General features: G+C 40.4%; 1 protein-coding gene across 1 annotated transcript in view; it reads right to left on the bottom strand.

Annotated features, from left to right (window-relative positions):
• cacna1ba (calcium channel, voltage-dependent, N type, alpha 1B subunit, a) overlaps positions 1-19,142 on the bottom strand; it is a gene marked incomplete at both ends in the record, with an annotated part of 86,720 nt that overhangs the window by 13,950 nt on the left and 53,628 nt on the right. The window contains 17 exons of the mRNA XM_083978554.1: positions 83-210; positions 592-742; positions 1,341-1,432; positions 1,540-1,605; positions 1,821-1,937; positions 3,194-3,277; positions 3,362-3,472; positions 3,839-4,003; positions 4,795-4,996; positions 5,229-5,366; positions 5,480-5,640; positions 7,657-7,804; positions 16,217-16,323; positions 16,984-17,043; positions 17,133-17,262; positions 17,537-17,657; positions 18,082-18,269. Of these exons, the coding sequence (XP_083834680.1) occupies positions 83-210; positions 592-742; positions 1,341-1,432; positions 1,540-1,605; positions 1,821-1,937; positions 3,194-3,277; positions 3,362-3,472; positions 3,839-4,003; positions 4,795-4,996; positions 5,229-5,366; positions 5,480-5,640; positions 7,657-7,804; positions 16,217-16,323; positions 16,984-17,043; positions 17,133-17,262; positions 17,537-17,657; positions 18,082-18,269 (2,169 nt within the window). The remainder of the gene's footprint in view (positions 1-82; positions 211-591; positions 743-1,340; positions 1,433-1,539; positions 1,606-1,820; positions 1,938-3,193; positions 3,278-3,361; positions 3,473-3,838; positions 4,004-4,794; positions 4,997-5,228; positions 5,367-5,479; positions 5,641-7,656; positions 7,805-16,216; positions 16,324-16,983; positions 17,044-17,132; positions 17,263-17,536; positions 17,658-18,081; positions 18,270-19,142) is intronic.

The raw sequence follows: 19,142 nt of genomic DNA, 5'->3' as shown, positions 1-19,142 counted from the left end.
GAGCAGTAAGGTTAGGGTGTCTATTCCCTCCACTTTACTCTGTATGATATTCTCTGGGGCTCAGAGCCCGGTCTGAACATACCACGCAGCCGGGTCGTACTCGGCCCAGACCCGGATGAACTCATCGAGGTGATGGGGTCCCAAGATGGACGAGTCTCTGGTTAGGTACTCGAAGTTATCCATGATGACAGCCACAAATAAGTTCAGCATCTGGAACACAGACATGTAGGTGAGAAGTAGCTAACTTTGTAAGAATATATGGCATTATAACAATATAACACTGATTTTGTGTGTTTCTGCCATTTACAGAGGCAAAGCTCACCTGTGCAGAATATAAAGTGTGTATAACAACAGCAGCAAATGCAAGTTTGCAAAACATCAACTTAACAAGAGGACAGGCAGACTCGGTCTTAGAGTAGTATTAGGAGCATAAAAACTACACATTTAAACATAAAGTAATAAGGTAAAATGCTTGAACAATGAACATACACTATAAGTTGAACTACATTGATTTACACTCCTGCTTCCCTGACAGAATAAATCACAGGCTGGCAGATACAGTAAATGTAGAGAGGATGTGTCAGTACTGACCAGGAAAGAGCAGAGGAAGATAAAGGAGACAAAGTAGAAGTAGGCAAAATCGCTGCCGCACTCTTTTCCCTGGGTCCCTGACTGCTCATCACAGGGTCGGTGACTCAGACATGACAGCATGATCTCGTGCCAGGCCTCACCAGTCGCGCTCCTGATACACATAAATACATAGAGACAGAGATACACAGAGGAGACATACTGTAAAGGTCTGGTAGCATTTCAGGACTGTCTACCCATGTGGAAGTCCTAGGGAAAACAGTCAGATCTAACGTGCTCATGAGTCCATCTAAACAGATGGTACATTATTTGCAAAGAGGCTCTGATCAGCATAGTCCCAGTTAGATGATCTGCTTGGCAGCACTGGCAGACTAGCAGAGCAGTATGTTGATGTGCACAGGGCCACCAGAAAAAAATGTTTGTCAGAAACTTTTGGCAATGGCAACTGAAACAAACCAATATCTGCTTTAAATGCTCACCTAATGCCGAGTAATTTCACTTTTCTTCCAGTGAGCATTACTGTATTCTTGCACACTCTTGTCTTATGTACATTTGTTGTCACATTGAATTGATCTGTATGTATATGTGATCCGCCAGGGAATAGACTCATTATAAACATGGAACAGTACCACTGATACGTATGGGCCTCTGTTGGAAGTCTGTTGTTCAACTGTATCAGTGATTTATTACATTCTGTATGATTTATATGTTTACACACACACACACACACAATGTATATATTGCTTTTGGACCTGAACAGCAGCATGAGAGCCTGGAGGAATGTGCGGAAGTTGTTGTGGTGATTGATAGCGGTGTCCTCGTTCAGGTCGATGTTGCCAAACACCTACAGCACAGACACAGTAAAATGTCTCAGAAATGTCATATTTTTCACATTCTGGCCAAAACATTTTAATACTGAAACCCCGTGTAAACATCATGGGCATCACACACCTGCATCCCAATGATGGCATAAATGAAGAACAGCATAGCAATCAGCAGGCAAACATAAGGCAGGGCCTAAAGGGAACAATGGGAAACCAAAACACACTTAATTATTAATATGCACTCTGAATTATTTCAGTCAGGATATTTAAGTTTGTGCATGCAGGGAGATACTGTGTATGGATGTGTGAGTTTGTGAAAGTAGACTAGCCTGTGCTGTGTGCACGACACGTGGATGCTGATACAGTCTGTGTTAGCTCAACGGTGAGTGTGTGTGAATGTGTGAGCACCTTGAAGGACTGGACGAAAGTCCACAGCAGGATGCGGATGGTATAGCCCTGCCTCAGCAGCTTGATGAGGCGAGCGGCTCTGAACAGCCTCAGGAAGCTCAGGTTCAGTAGCCTGTCCTGTGAGACACAGATGGGACATTGCATATCCTTATCGACCACCGATGACCACAACATTGTTAGAGTTTAACTTCATCAGGTGACCAATTCTGAGCATGCAAACCCCCTTTAACAACTTTTAATCACCAAACCCAAGCTGAATGTGGTTACACTAATAATGAAGGGAAAAAACGAAATAGTGATGATCTCAAGTTTGTTTCAGCATCTGAGTGCTGACTCTTTGTTCTAGAGTAGGGTGCTCAAACATTGACTCTGAGTAGCTGCTTGTCTTCGTGTTTGCTGCAGCTAATAAAATCAGTGTTATGTCCCCTGTCTGGTGTTGTCTGGTGTTGCTGCTCTCTCCTTCCCTCCAGGTGTCACTCCTCCACCGGAGTAGATGAGCAGAACGCAGCTGCGAGACAGGAAGCCAAGTGGAGGCCAGTAGAGCACTGTATGGCAGCGCGAGTGCTGCATGTCGTCTCCTTTTGTTGAAGGAGCGTGTTTAGTTACCTTTTGCAATGATGTAGTTTGTGTTTGAGTTAAACAATAAAGGTCATTGGTTTTTACCCCACACACTGATTTCCCCCCTGATCTTTCTATTTGTTACTTCCCGTTGTCCAATGGTTCAACACTGAGGAATATAACAAAGTGGGTACTCCTTTGTTATTTGTATCTTCTTGTTTTTAGGAGAAACTCATGTGCTCAAAGAAAACATAGAAATGTTACGTTTTATATACAGTACTTTGCTAAGAGAGAATGGCAACAGCTTGTCACTCACCGTAGTCTAGTAATGTTTGGGACCCGGGCATGGCAACGCCAGTGATGACAATCAACAAGAGACAGACAGAGGGAGGGGGGGGTGAGAGAACAGGAACAGTCATATTCCAAAACAGCAACTGATACAGGTTAAATACTTGCACATGTAAATCAGTCAAAGGCTGCTACACAATGTACACTTATATACCAATAAAGAACATGTCAAACACAACAGAGTATTTTAAATTACTCTCTGAAGTAGCTGTTCATCCTCAGCTCATGCGTCAGCCCTCCGTTATCAATCCTTCAACTGACAAAAGACTCACTCACAATCCTTCCCCCTGTCTTTGTCCAGAGCCTCCAGGCTTCCCTGGACCAGTGCCATGTGATTGTCTTTGCTGATACGGGCAGTTAACTTGTTTGCTAAAAGCTTGCTGTACAGACTGTCCCTGCCCCTGCCCATTACCATGACAACAGTGCATTTGGCTTTGTTGAGATGAGAGTGGAGTGGGTGCTCTTACATTGATTTCAGTCACCAGGATGTCAGTGATGCTGCCCAACACTGTCACAAAGTCAAACACATTCCAGGCGTCCTTCAGGTAGTTCTGAGAAAACAGCAGGAAATCCCTGGTTGGTATTTATCTTAAATTCATCAGCATGTGTAGGATTGCTCTGTGACTGTTACTCACCAGGGGACCAAAAGCAATGATCTTGAGGATACACTCCAAAGAAAAGAGAGTGGTGAAGACTATGTTGAGGTTCTTCAGCATTACTTCATAGAAGTCTGGAGCTCCATGGAACTGAAAGACAGGAGTGTGTGTTGTTTTACATGTAGGTTGAACACCGCCAAAGGTCCCCTTCAACATTTTTGGAAATACATTTACTTTCGTTGTTGCTGTTCATCTATTAAAATTGACGTGTAACCTGCTAATTAATATTTGATATTTTCCCCTTTGGATAAACACAAAGAGTTTGCTTCCATCTGTTTCCAGTCTTCATGCTAAGGTGAGCTTAACAGCTGCTTGTTGTAACTTCAGTTTTCACTCTAGCTCCCGCTGAGAGGGAACATGTTTCAATGTCAAACTGATCTTTTCCTAAGCTGATGGATCTAGGACTGTCCAAGCTTGTTCAACTACATCAAATGTGGTAAAAGTCAGACTTCTTACCTTCATCATGAGTACCACGGTGTTGAGAGCGATCATGATCATGATGGAGTACTCAAATGGAGGCGAGACCACAAACTTCCACATCCTGTACTGGAAGGACTGCGTGTTCTCAGGCATGTAGCGGGTCAGAGGTTTGGCATTTATGGCAAAGTCAATGCAAGCCCTCTGTAAAAAAGAAACCAGACCTCTGCTGCATTGTCTTCATTATTTTAAATGGAGGGGCATCCAGGGGTAACTGGATTAAACAGCTCTCTATGCTACCTTTTTGTACAGCTCTCAAACTGGTTAAAACTGATGAACCATCTTCACCACAAAATGTGCTTTTTTGTAAGCTGCTGGATGATCACCTCCTTTAACAGTGCCAGTTGAGTGTGTGTTTCTGCTCAGAATCAGAGGGCCCAGACACACAACTGCAGGGAGCGTTGTCATCATGCAGTTACAGATCACACACACACAGACACACACACAGACACACAGACACACACACACACACACACACACACACTGTCACAGATTCAAAGAGTGGGCTGTTATCTGCCGTGCAGACTGGCAACATTGATCCATCGTCTCTCATCCCTGGGTTGGTGCTTTGTAATGAATCAGAGGCTCCGTGTTGGTCAGTGATTTTGTGTTTTCAATGAACACAACACACTGTCAGTGGAAAGTGTAGCCAGGTGTTTCTGTTTTTACAGCACTTTTCCACATTTAACAACACAGGGTTAAAACTTGCAAGTACAATTTGCTACTAATTATTGTTAAGAGACTGTCACTGAGGAGGGAAGCCACAGGATTTCTTTATTTTTTCAGATTTTTTACTTTAGACTGAGACTTTACTTTGCATGATTAAAAATATTTTTTCACATGAAGGTATAGTATGTGCATAGGTGAAGATTTTTCTTTTTTTTTTCAGAAATCAGCTTCTCACTCCTCTTTGTGTTTGCATGTCTCTGCTTTACCTCGTTCTTTTCCAAGCTGCACTCAGACAAGGCCTTGTCTCCCTGCTCCTGGAAGGTAATGATGATCAGAGCGACAAAGATGTTGACAAAGAAGAAAGGGAAGACCACAAAGTAGACCACATAGAAGATGGACATTTCTATCCGGTATCCTGGACTCGGGCCCTGGTCCTCAAAGGTGGCGTCCACAGAGTGCTTCAGTACACTGCAAACAAGAGTAAAGTTCAACTTCAAGTCTGAACTCAGGAATTTATAAAATCTGAATCACCTCCTTGTGGTCATCTGCCCATAACTACTGTGTGAAGTCTTGAGTAATGGGTAACAAGTGTTTTGTGAGGTCACACTGGCCTTTGACCTTTGACCACCAAAGTTTTTAATCGTTTCATTCTTGAGCAGCAAAGTATAGTGAAAAACTTGAATCAGTTAGATGCACTTACGTTGGCCAGCCCTCGCCAGTGGAGACAGTGAAGAGGGTCAAGAAGGCCCACAGCACATTGTCATAATGGAACTCATATTTTTTCCACTCTCTGGGCATGGCAGCTACCTCATCTTTGTCATAGTCCAAAAATTGTCCTCTGGAAGACATGAAGGCATGAATAAAGCTGAGTGGAGACGGGTACAGACACACCAACTTTTACAGGTAGAAAGTTGTTAAAATAAGAAAAAGAGTGAGTTGGGGTAGACCAACTTGCAGTCTTTCTCCAGACCCTTGGACTCGTCTGTGCAGTAGAAGAATTTGCCTTTGAAGAGCTGAACTGCGATGACGGCAAAGATGAACATGAAGAGGATGTAAACAATGAGGATGTTCAGCACGTTCTTCAGGGAGTTGACCACACAGTCAAACACTGCCTGCGGACACACAAATAGACACACACATGCACACACACACAGTCGCGCACAGACACGCACACACAAATACACACGTGACGTTTTAACATGGTTGAAAACTGTCAGGATACCGCTGTCTTTACCAGAGCTGTCTTTAAAGTTAAGTCTGAATGTGATTCTATATCCATCTCAGTGGAACAAATGTTCAGACTAGCCACAGGGGATACTGGCTACTGGGACTACTCCTGATGGGTCCTGATAGTGAGATGCATTATCATGCAATTACAGTTTTTTTCGATTGCTAACAAGCAGTGGTCGAAACTGAAGTCACATGTTCAAAACTCTTAACACAGCCAGCGTTTCCATCAGGCATCTCAGCTAAACAGTTCATCTCTTCCCCAAAACGGTGCCTCACCAACAAAACACTTCATACATGTCTCAAAATAAGCTCATTCAACCACAACACTAGCACATAGTATCACTGTGGAAACAAACACTGTCACTCATAGCACACTGAACTACAAAACACTAACAACAAAGAACATTACTTCAAATTAATTTGATCTTTGAAGTTTGAATGATTTTTTTTCAAAATCAGTAAATCAGTTTTATTATAAAAATAAATACTGCAATATCTTTGCACTTTGAGTGTTCTAGATAATATATTGCAACAAGAATGAATCAGGAATGCAGCAATTTACGTCAAGAAAATGTATTTTCTCTGTGCCCTTGCATAGGTACTAAGGGACCTTACAAAAAATAAAAAGTTTACTGTAAACCATGTGATCCATATTTCCAAAGAAAAAACAACCAGAAGCCCCCCCCTCACACACACTTTTTATATGGTTTCTAATGAGGCCAAACACAGATCACCTGGATCAGTTTTGAGCTGGAAACTAACCTCACCTGTGTTTGGAGTTGCAGTAATATTTTTATTTATGTTATTCAATAAAATATTTTTGATTTGACATTTTATATATTTCAATGTTCCTGCAACAGAAATTCCCCACGCCCCCCCATCCCCTCCCTCCCTCCCTCCCATCATTCTGTTTTGATTGTGTTTTTAACAGTTTTGAACAAAGTGTGTTAGCATTTGAAACATGTGCTGTAAAAGTCTAGTGTTTTGCAGGTGGTGAACTAGTAACTGAGAAAAGAGTCCATGAATTTTGGTGACAGTGGTCACTGAATGCATTTAGTGTGAAAGCAATGAAAAGTGCTTCACAGTTTGGTCCACATGGACTTGTGTTTTGCAAACTGTGTTAAGAGTTTTGAAAATGTGACTTCAGTTTCGACCACTGCTTGTTAGCAATTGAAAAAAACTGTAATAAGGCATGCAGCTAAAAACGTATTCACTTGTACAAGAACATTTTGTCAGAATTCAAACACAGGTAAGATGGGGCTGAGAGCAAAGAGCAGAAAGGCTCTTCACTGACATAATGATTACATTTTGCCCAGCATGATACCAGGTCACATATATACAGTCTATATACTGTATATATTATATTCTTGTTTCAGGTACTGCAACTGAGACAGATCTGCTGTTTGTTTTCTTTTGCAACTAGATAGATTTGGGCATTTTGCGCTTCAAACAAGCATGAAAGTAGAGTGCATGTTGGCAGCTGATTGGTATCTACTGAGCTGAAGTGAGGTTATAATGGAGTGTGTTTCAAGGCAGGGCAGCACTGAGATATCATCAAATATCACTGCCATGTTATCAGGTTGATAATCAAAAGGCTTATTATATTTCAACAAAACTGGTATGAAGATCCTACATGGAGGTAGATTTATTCTAATATTATTTGTGAACATATTGACAGTGTGTGTGTGTGTGCGTGTGTGTGATCAGTAGATATAAAATACTTTCCACAAATACGAAAAAATAAATAAAGCATAAAATAAATGTAAAAAGACCATCCCAACCAAAACCTCCTCCTGTGCCAATACAATTTGCTGCCTTAATTGCATTTGAGCTCTGCAAAGTTTTTTTTATAAATGAATCAAAATATATAAAGAAAATAAACAGTAAAGGGGCAGAACCTTGAGTTTTGGCAGACGTTTGATGGTCTTGAGAGGCCTGAGTACTCGGAGAACCCTCAGTGACTTGATAGTGCTTATGTCTTTGCCTTTGGTCCCCCTGTGGAAAGCAATCATTGTTAAACCACAAACATAATTATCTACAAACAACCTGCAGTAATCAGACTTTTCTTTTCAGTATTAATAATTTGGATAAACAGCACATATAATGGAAAGAGCTTTTCAGATCTTAACAGGAAAGTCCTAATTTTGACTCTTGAAACCTGATTAAATCAGCTGGGTTAATGAGGTATACAACGACAACAGCTTTCTGAAAAAAGCAGCGTTTGCAAAACTGTACAGCAGAGGTTACATTTCTTGCAAAAAAGAAATATACTGTATACCGGTATATATTTCAGCAAGTAAAGCAGGCTCTCATTTATATATCTGGTTTAAAAAATGTGCTGATTTTTTCTGTCAGGGTTTGATTTTGTACTCCAACGCATTAGAGAGAACAGTTAAAGTGTATCTGACATTATGGCCACTCTCTGTCACAATTTATTACGTTTGGCTTCATCAAAAAGCCATGAATGATTCTCACCCAGCAGCTGCCCTCAAAGAGGAAATGCCCTCTGGATGGAGGCTCAGACAGCTCAACAAGAGAAATGCATTCCCTGCAGCTATTCAACTCCTGGAGGGTAAATCTCTAGCACTTCCAGGCACATTCATTCCAGCACAGTTAATGCTCCGCAGCACAGGCAGCTTCACGCAAGGACATGTAACTCCTCACCATTCAGCTCAGCTGTGGGTATCATGTAATCCTGGTTTACATGAACAACTCAGCCTGAAATCTCTTTGAACATGCAGTCAATCCACAGAAAAGCTTCTATTATCCTCCATGCAAATATGGTCATACTTAAGACCATGTATGAGGGATCTTAATCAACAACATGTCTCGGGTCGGCATTTCAGGATTAAGATCTTAGTTAAACTAATTTGCCACTTAACACGAAAAACACATTTTGGCAAATAGTAGGTTCAGCAATGTAACATAAGGGGACAGAGGCTCATACTCATCATGTCATTGTCTGATGTGAGAAAAATGCGAGAAAAAAACAACAACTCCGATTTACCTTGTTTCTAATATGCAGTTTGCACATAAAGTCTCAATAGTTGCCTGGCAGGGGTTTGAACAGTTGATATACTTGCGTATGCTACCTGTGTTATTTTTAGTGATTTGAGGTGGGCAAGGCACTGGACATCAAAAAGGGCACTGATCCCAATTTCAGAATTGAGCCTTTCCTACAGTTATAAACAAGTAAGTCCTTGTCAATATGATACCCATCTCCTTCAATACTTAAATACAGGGGAAGAGTTGGATCCCAACACTGTTGCAGTGTAATACAAAAATAATGACCCTAAAACATCAGTTGTGGGGCATCACATACAAAAATGATCATAGAGCAGCAGGACAATAGCGTGTTTCATTACCATAACACAATTTGTGTGTTACCTCACAATGGTGGGAAAAAATATGTGACATATTTTTTTGTCCAGCCTTGGCTGGTTTCATAATTTCTACATCCTTGACCCATTCGGTACAAAGCTCTTCCACTATTTACGCTCCCCAAAAAAGAATCCTGTTCTCCACAACCACCAGTCACGACATACAGTAACTGGCTATGTGGGATCCACCACAGCAGTGAAGACTTTTGGGTGTCTTTGAAAACCCTGTAGTTGCAGGATACAAAAATAGCCTCAGGTTCGGAGGGAACATGCTTGAAATAAAGTAGTAAAATTCCTGCTCTCATGGAAAATAGTTAGATGTGATGAGTCATCCAGTTGGGAATAAGTGTCGCAGGGCACACGCTTAGTGCCTTGAAGGCACTCCAGATGACGTTGTAGTAATTTGTACGTATGTAAAGTAAACCTGCCAGCTGTGTGAAGGCTGAAAAAAGAAAGTTCAAACTGCCTCCTTACTCACACACACACACACCTGGTCAATCACTGTGTAAAGTTTTTAAAATTGACTGATGCAATTTGCATTCTATTTTTTTGGGCCACAACACAGACCACCATCTGTCTGAGAACCAGTGCCTCACATTTGGTGGGGCTGGTTTTTACTCCGACCGGAAGTCATAACCTAATGAAGCCCAGGAAGGAACTGATGGTCCTAACTGTGGCTGATGTTCAGCAGTGGAAACTTCTGAATCTGAATCTTAGCAGCAGGTCCTATGTAAAGGAGGCAGAGTTGTAAGATTGGAAAAGCCTCACTATATCACTGGCATGGTACTGTAGCTCAGGAGGGTTAGGGGGGGTTGGAGAGCTTTCAAATGTGGATACAAGTGCTCAACTTGGCACAGATCCTACTTGGTTATTACTCTTTTGATATAACACGTTGAGATGGCTGCCGTTCCTGGCAAGAAAATGCTACGTGTACTTGTATGAATAATCAATAGGTGTCAAATCAACATTTCAACAAGGTAGAGGGCAAAATTGAGTACACTATACAAAATCAAATGAAAGTATATTTTAACAAAACTAATACTACTTGACAAGTAAGGCTCTGAAGGAATCTTATACATTTGGCATACTCATTGTCTAATTTTTTTTTTAAGTATAGGAGAATTACGCTCTTCATCCTCTCTGGAACAGTTAATTCCAAGGAGGCCGTGATCAGTTTGAAGACTTCAGATTCAGGAGAAGCAATACAGATTTTGTCCAGCCTTTAATGTCTGTTAATGTTATTGCTGAACTAGGAATCTTGCAACGCATGCCTGGAGTGACTACTCTCTAATGTCTCCTAAAAAACGCTGGGAAATATAGCTTTCAAAGAATCCTAGACTTTGAGCAACAGGGCAAATTAGCTGTAGGGTGACAAACAGCATGGGCATGGTTCCTCTGTGAGGTCCCTTTGCCCCCCCTGGTTAAATAACATGCAACAACTCCATGCTCTGATGCAAATTAGTCCAGCATGCGTTTTCAGTAACATTTGATCAGAGTGTTATCAGACCAAACACTAAGAGGGAGGACTGAGGCAAAAACCACGTGAGATATTCTGATAGCTTTCAAAGAATACCCCTCAACACCCAGATACAGTGAGGAAACAGAGAGATTGGACTTGTTGCGGGGGCTACAATGTGAAGCTTTGGGCCACATAAAGGCTCAAATGATAACAAGGGCATCTAGTTCAGGTGTGGCCTCATTACCTTCTCCTCATCCTTTTCTGCGGTGAGAACAGAGAGCTTAGCCATGAAAACTAAATCTCTTCAACTCTCAACACTCTATTACACTTCAGAACACGTTTGCCTCTCTCAGCATAAGCATGTATCGCAAAACACAGCGAGCAGGATGCATTAAAGAATAATTTAGAGGACTGGTTCAGATTTCTTCGATTAGCCTTCACCATAACATGAACTTCAGGAAATAAAGATATAAAAAATACCATAATTAAAGAATTCTACGTTTCTTACTTCACACTTGCATTACTGTCACAAAGAAACTAAAGTATGTACTCAGACTGATCACATGAACATTCAGGGTATTTTTCTTTTGGGGGGGGGGTGTCCTAATTTGAACAAATCAGTGACACAAAATGATGTGGTTAACCTTCTTGTTTTGTTATGATGACTGAATGCGAACTAAGCTGAGCGTACTGTAGTACAATTTTGGTAATCTTTAATTTTTTTTTTTTTTAATTTTGGTCATCTTTTGCTTCTCCCATTTCCCACAATAACAATGCCCATATCCACACTAGCGGCCCTCTAAACAGCAGGAAGTAGCCCAATAGTTACACATGACTAAACTTTTATCTTAAGAAATAAATATGTGTATAAAAAACTGTTCATTCACCCTCTAACAATATCATTCTGGCTACTTGCCCCCCATGTGGATAAACACTGGCTTTATGTGTAGTGTGAGAGCTGGAAGACTTCACATGCTATTACTAGAGAACTCATGTGAATTCAGCCAGAAGGACGGGAAATTCAGTGTAAAGAGTTTGGTGACAGTGGATGAAGAGAGCAAAGACGGATAGTCCAACACGCAAGGAAAAGCCTCTGCATAACAGATTTCATTCCAAAATGCAATTTAAACAATTTGTTAAATACTACTTATCCTTATCCTAATGTTAAGGTCATTAAAAGAACTAATTAGAACGGAAATAGAAAGTAAATATGCAAAGCAACAAGGCATTTGGGAATGAAATGGTTAAAAGAATGTTTGGGAGGCAGAGGCAGGTTTCACTTGAAAGCGGTCAGACAGAGATTACTGTTGTGTTAAAAAGGCATTTGAGTCACTGGTTTATATGGGCTTAATATTTTGCACATGAAGCTGATCTAACCAGAAGAAGAATGGTAGTTAGAGAGGGTTGGATTTGGTTGGGAAAGGGTTTAGGGTAGGGTATAGGGTGAGGGATCAGGGTGGGGGATGGGGTGGCATAGGAGGGTTCCCCACCTGGTCACACCTTGCTGCGATCTACTTGGGGGAAAACAGTGGTAAAACAAGGAACAGCACATTTATGGAGGCTTCACACATACAATAAAAAAAAAGCATATGTTTGCATCACATCAAAACACTATAGTTTCCATAAATGATAACGTAAAGTTGTCTATATTTTGGTTGGTAGCAGACAACTGCATGAGTAAATAGTAAGGACTATGTTCCACACTGGATTCAACTAAAGAATATCAGGCCATGTGAGGAGAAAACAGTCAGTGGGATTAGACGCTGAATGTGCCTTTTATAAGAAACAAATCAAGACTGTTCAGCAATTAAAACAGGCACTTGTTCAACACTTGTTGCACGCTGCTACTTTTCACTCAACCAAAACATCTAATAAAAGAGCAAATGCCAACTACTAAACTTCTTCTAAATGATAATAATAAAGCAAAAATAAATATTATCCCAGCCCTAAAAACCAGGTTATGCTGACATGGAAAGGCAGTATTGCGCTTTGCAGCATCAAACATGAAATGCACCAGTAGGCTGCAGACTGAGCTCAACACTTGAGAGGCTCCACTAGGTGAGATGACAGATTCATGAAGATGCTATGGTTTGTTATCCTTGTAGGAAGTTGATCAGATGGATGGCAGGCAGGCTGAGCTCCGGAGACGTGCATGGATGGTGAGTGACAGCTGTCAATCAAAAAAGGCTTTGTATTTTGAACCACTTGCAGAAAAAAGAGGCCAAGTAGCCTTTGAAAATGATTTGTTTAAGTCTGATTTAACCTGTTGAAGATTTCAGTATGTAGGAATAAAAACTAGAAATAATGTTACATAATAAATAAATGAGACTTTATGAAATACAAAATTAGTAAATATAGACAGCATGTAAAGTAACTATGAAACTGAAAACATTTTTAACTCTCAGCAACCTATTCATCCTGCATCTTTGCATTTGTTTACTACAGGTTGCTTTAATATAATGCAATTACTAGTAAATGTGAAATTAAAAACAGCTAAATTTAACTGCACCATGAGTTAAAGTTACAGTAGTTGCACTGTAACATTCTGTTATTTTATATCTTTTTTTTCCACTATGTTTTAGTTGTTCTGTCTCCCTTTCTGTTTTACTTCTTTTTATATCTGTTTTAATTCTTTCTCTTGTCTGTTTTTAAATAATGTCTGCTTTTTATCTTCTTATTTTGCTAATGTGTAAAGCACCTTGAGTTGTCTTGTTGCGGAAATGTGCTATACAAATAAACTTGCCTTGCCTACACTTTTGGTTTAATTTCTCCTTACTGTAATCTTCTCGCACTCTTTTCAAGGCATGCTCATTTTCTTCATTTATCACCACATCACTCAACTCATGTTGCAGCTACAGAGTCAGAGGAACTCCAGTTACTAACCTCTTCTGTGCAACAGCCTACTTAACACTGAGTGATTTCTTCAGTATAAAACAAAATAAGAGGAAAATCCTAAATAAATAAACTAATCTTAAGGAATCCTTAAGGAGATGGCATAAGTGTGTTTTGTGCAAATGTGTTTATTTTAAGAAAATCTCAAGTCAGACTTGAAGGAAGACTTGGAGTGATTTGTGCAACTGAGCCCTGATACTGTATCTAGCACTATCCAGGACCAGTTCCCACACAGTGCAGATATATATATATATATATATATATATATATATATATATATATATGGGCTGTTTATAATCTAAGTAACACCAACAAATGGATGCCTTAATAATATGTAAACTCTTCACCCTAAAAGTAGTGCTAGTTTACTACTGCAGATGGTTGAGTAGTTAGAATCATTTCATAATGTCTCATTCATTTTTTCCTGAATACCTATACAAGCTGTCAGTCGCTGATAAGAACTGTATATGGGTTTCACTCGCTGTTAGGAACCAAACCACGTAAATATATCCCCACCCGCAGCATAATGCTGAGTTGGACAGATACAAGTTAAGTCAGATGGAATAAAATAAATTACATGTGAATGGAAACGATGAGGAATATGATCATGGGGCAGTCATTAAAAACCTATAGCTAACATACATACATGACGTACAGTCGATCTAAGAGGCATGCTAAGAACATAGAGAAGACTGATAATCTCTGAGATGTACTCATGCCCCCCCTCCCCCCAACAGCAGCTTGCTCATAACGAGCCTCTAGTCAGTGAATTAATAACAGAGAATATGAAATTGATGATATCATTCCAGTCCAAGCAGAGCTGTGTCGAGCCAAAGTGCTGATGAAAAAACCTCCCGTAAGAGGCTTAAGGAAGATAAGGATGGTGAACACGCAGGTGACATGCCCCTCCATAACAGAGGAGAGTATGGAGGACAGACCTTTAGCCAAGCACATGACGGTCAAGTACAGGAGGGTCTTAGATGGACGACGAGATGGGAATGTGTCCTAGGCACAACAGTGAACACTGCAAAAATAGACACCCATCCTCACAAGCAATTTCAATTCATATACTGCAGGCCTTACAGTCTGTTCAAGTGATGCATCTTGAATTTCTGAGCTGACTTTGCTCACAACCTCTGCACCAAGAAGTAACAACGATGCAGAAAGAAATCCAGTGAAGTGTCAGTAGACAATGAGATGATTGTCTATTGACAGCAGCCTCTAGACCACAATTCACTGTAATCACTTTGTGTGTGTTTTGAAAAAGAAATCGGGAAGTGCAGGGAATGCTGGAAATCAACTAAAATACCTCTACAACTACTACTAAAATTATTTTACAAAATATAACTTATTCAAATCACATTTAATAATTATGTCTATGAATGTTAGATTCGTCTGTGAGGCAGTAATACAATTTCAGTGGTTACAACAAACAAGTTAACTCCCACACTCCTCTGTCAAATAATGAATGGAATTCACTTAAAGGGACAGTATGTGAGATTTACCCCCATCTAGCGGTGCGGTTGCATGTCGGCACGTATTCTTGCTGTTGCGTTTACGTAAACTCGGGCAGAAGTCAGAAAAACAACACACGCTGCATGTATCAGGATAAACAAGCCTCTATGTAAACAAACGGTCCGCCAGCACGAGGCAAAACAATACAGGCGTGACAATATGTTGTCATGGTGATGTCGTATTGTTTACCTGACCCACGTTTTACCGGCTTTCTCTCGTCGAGTAAAATAACATCCAGTTGGTTTGCCGACGGCGTCACTCACGGCGTCATTCAGGTGTCTGACTGCACCTGAAGGCAACACCAGTGCCTCCATCCTTCCTCACACTAGCTACACGGTGGTGACAGTTTTAACAGGCGCTGTCTGGAAAACTTTCTCCCCGAGCCGAGAAGCTCCGGCGGCCCGAGTTTGAGGTTACTTACAGCCACGGTGACACTGAACGTAAAACATGGCGATTCAACATGGCAGAGAAGGTTCGGTGAACCCCCCCCTGTATGTTTGTAACGACTTGTAACATCTCATTCTAAGGTACGAGAAAGCGCTCATTTGTATGCGGGCGCGATTCCACTTCAGTGAAATACGTATTTATGAAAGCGATATTTGATTTTTGTCAATAAAAAGCCAATAAAGTCCCATACTGTCCCTTTAAAAACTACACTTATAATAAAATGTGATAATGGGTAAAAAAAAATAAAAGAATTATTATTCACTTTCATTTTATACAGGAATAAACAAAAGTATCTTCTTGAAAAGTTGTACTTCCCATCCTATGATGCACCTTTAAAGAAAACCTGAATACATTTACGTAAGACGTAAGACTGAATATGTGAGGAAATTACTTGTTTTTGCAGTGCATATGTTTTTTCTATCACACACATACACATATAAATAATGACAAGCAAGATGAGAGAGAGAGAGAGAGGAGGCATTACCCCATGAAACTCCTTCAAAACGATCCCAGCACAGAAACAGGGAGAGGATCATCATTAAACACATTGCACAACACACACACACACACACACACACACACACACACACACACACACACACACACACACACACACACACACACACACACACACACACACACACACACACACACACACACACACACACACACACACACACACGCTTACACTAACTCTGATGATCAGGAGTGACAATTTACAAATTGATCCATCTTATTTTATGTATTAGAAGTTTTTGAACTTACGAAAATGCAAAAGCCACCAGCGCTCCACTGACTACTATGAAGTCCAAAATGTTCCACAGGTCTCTGAAGTAGGCTCCAGGATGGAGCAACAGGCCCAGGTCCACCATCTGAGCAAAACACATCATTGTTATGTATTTTATTAATTTCACTTTAAGCTATGTAATGTAAGTTTATTTTATATGTTTAATTTGTATTTATTTCAAACTGCCTTATTTCTGACATATGATAAGCCTGTATTGGTCAGTTCAACTATATATCTTTTTAGTTATCATATAATATTGTGATGGTTAATGATAACTGGATATTAACAAATCAATAATGTCATAAAACATTTTGGAACTAGTTAGATTAGACTTAATGTAAAAGTAAAGAGGGTGGAGGAATGCAATGCTCAGCCAGTTAAACACCAACCTGTACATATAATTTTTTATGAGGACATTTATAAAGTGTTAGTGCTGAACTACTTAAATGTTTGATCACCTCTGTGTTATATTCATCAGTGAGAGACAGTAAACAATGGTGGTTTTATATGAAAATACAATGGATTATCAATAAAAAGGGAACTGAAGACTGATTTCCCGAGTGCACTATAATTGTCATTGTGAGGTGACGGCCTGGCACAGACTGCCTTGCTGTCCACTCCACATTCAATACTTAAGTACTTTCAGTTTTTAGTCAGTTTAAAAAATGCAGTGAAAGACAAAGAAACAGTGACATTATTATAACTATTATACTTGTGCATTTGCCTATGTACATGGCATGCTTACCTTGATCACCATTTCAAAGGTAAAAACACCAGTGAAAGCGTAGTCCAGATATTTGAGCACCTAAAATAAAGAAAGAATTAGTACTGAAAATGTATAACAAATTTAATTTGTATTTGTATTGTTGCGTTCATGTGCGCTGTGTGTCTCACATTGTTGCGAGGGGCATTTGTCCAGACAGGGTCCTCTGCTGCCAAAGCAATACTGCTCATGGCAATGACAACCAGGATGGACATCTCAAAATAACGCATAGTCACAATGTAGTGACATAACCGCCTCACCCTGAGGAGAGAGAGACAGGGACAGACGCAGAGAGGGAGAGAAACAATAAGCAGGAGACAAGATGTAACAAAGACTGAGTTGTGACAGCAGCTACTAAGTGGAAGGCTGAGTATTGGGTGTGAGGGGATAAAGTGAAAAATAAATTCAACACTTCAAATTTAAAATGTGCTAGACATGAAAAGTGATAAGATTCAAGAAAAGGGTGACCATCATCCTGTCTCTGAAGAGTCTAAATTCTGTAGTATGTTGGACAAAGCAGGTCAAGGTGACTCACGGATTGGTTTGTCCAAAGACGAACATGGAACTGTAAGGCAGGATGGGTCTGGGCCCACTTTGACCTAGATCTTCCAAAGTCTTCTCATTCATGGGCATTGTCTCACAGTCAATACTGTTCACTGTAAACACAGACAGTTTGATTGCAGCAACAATCTCAGACATGGCAGAGTGTCATTGAACAGCACAGAACCCCCAGCAGTGGTCGTCTATTTGAACGTCCTCAAAGCATGATTGGATAATAAATGATATATGTTCTTGGCACAATGAGGGATTCTTTATTGTTACCATTTAACCAAGGTCAAGCTGTGTAGGACAAAAGTAAGACTAAACTACTGCGAGCCATACAGTACACTATGTTGTGGTCATGTCCATGTACTGTAGACACAAGTATTGGTTGGAAGCATTCGACATGATTTCATAGAAAGTCTCAGATCCTGTTGAACCATCTGAAATTTCACATTTTTCCTCTGTTTAATTTGGGGCTATGCACAGAGATCTTCAATTAAATGGCTGCCAGTGACGTCACATTAATGCGATACTGACTTTGCATGAGGATGGTCTCTCCAGGTGGGGAGGTGACGGTCACAGGAGGAACGTGGGTGGAGCTTTGGCCGGTTCGTCTCACGTTCCGCTGGTTATCTGAGTCCTCCACCCGGTCAGGAGGCCAGCTGGCGCCTCCAGAGTCCTGCCGGGGGGAGATGGCCAGAGACTCCCCCTCTGAATCACCAAACCTGTCCCTAGGTCAGAAACAGCATCTTCCATATCAATATCTCATGCCTGTATCGTGGTGGCTAACCACAACCCTAACATTTGTTTCCCACACAGTCAGCCAGTCCAGAGGGTCTGTTGTCATTGTGAGACAGAAGACGGGTTCAAACATGGCATTATATGTGTCACAGCTGGCATTTGAGTTAAGGGTTGGCAGATCGACACATCGAAAATATTGATGCTTTTGATGCTATGTCTGGTTTTTGAAAATTGATTCTACTGTCAATAGGATCAATACCACTTTCACTTTCTCTCTTCTACACAGTATGTTGCAGTCTGTATTGTTCATATGTTGTGAACACAAATAAGTTCATCCCACTCTTTGCCACAGCTATTGACATTTATGCACATCATCCCCTCATCTCTTTTTCTATGGCTTTCCTGAAATATACAATATACTTAACTACAATATAGACCCTTACAAATATACCCTTAACTAACTAGAAATAATGAATGCAGGGGTACACATATAAACACACATACGTTTTTTTTTGTTTTTTTTTACAAAGTCTGATTGAAGCCACTTTTGTTTCTGCTCCACTTGCGAACCAAATTCAGGTCTCACAGGTAGAAGATACAAATCCTACAACCCTTAAAAAGATTGCTAACCATGCCTCATAAATAATAACACTTTTGTCCCCTACATGAAAATACATAAGTATCCGCAATCTGGCTCTGTATTACAAATGAAAAAAAGAAATGTTGTGATACAGCCCAGCCAAGACAGAGAGAGAAAGAGAACTCCAAGACCAAGAGAAGCGAGTGAATCAATGTGCTCTGGGATGAAATACGATTTGACTCATTTGAAATAGTAAAAAAAAAAAGAAAAAGAAAAT

Source organism: Trachurus trachurus (assembly GCF_905171665.1).
Source record: "Trachurus trachurus genome assembly, chromosome: 9".
Taxonomy (NCBI): Eukaryota; Metazoa; Chordata; class Actinopteri; order Carangiformes; family Carangidae; genus Trachurus; species Trachurus trachurus.
This window is presented reverse-complemented; position numbering and strand designations above follow the sequence as displayed.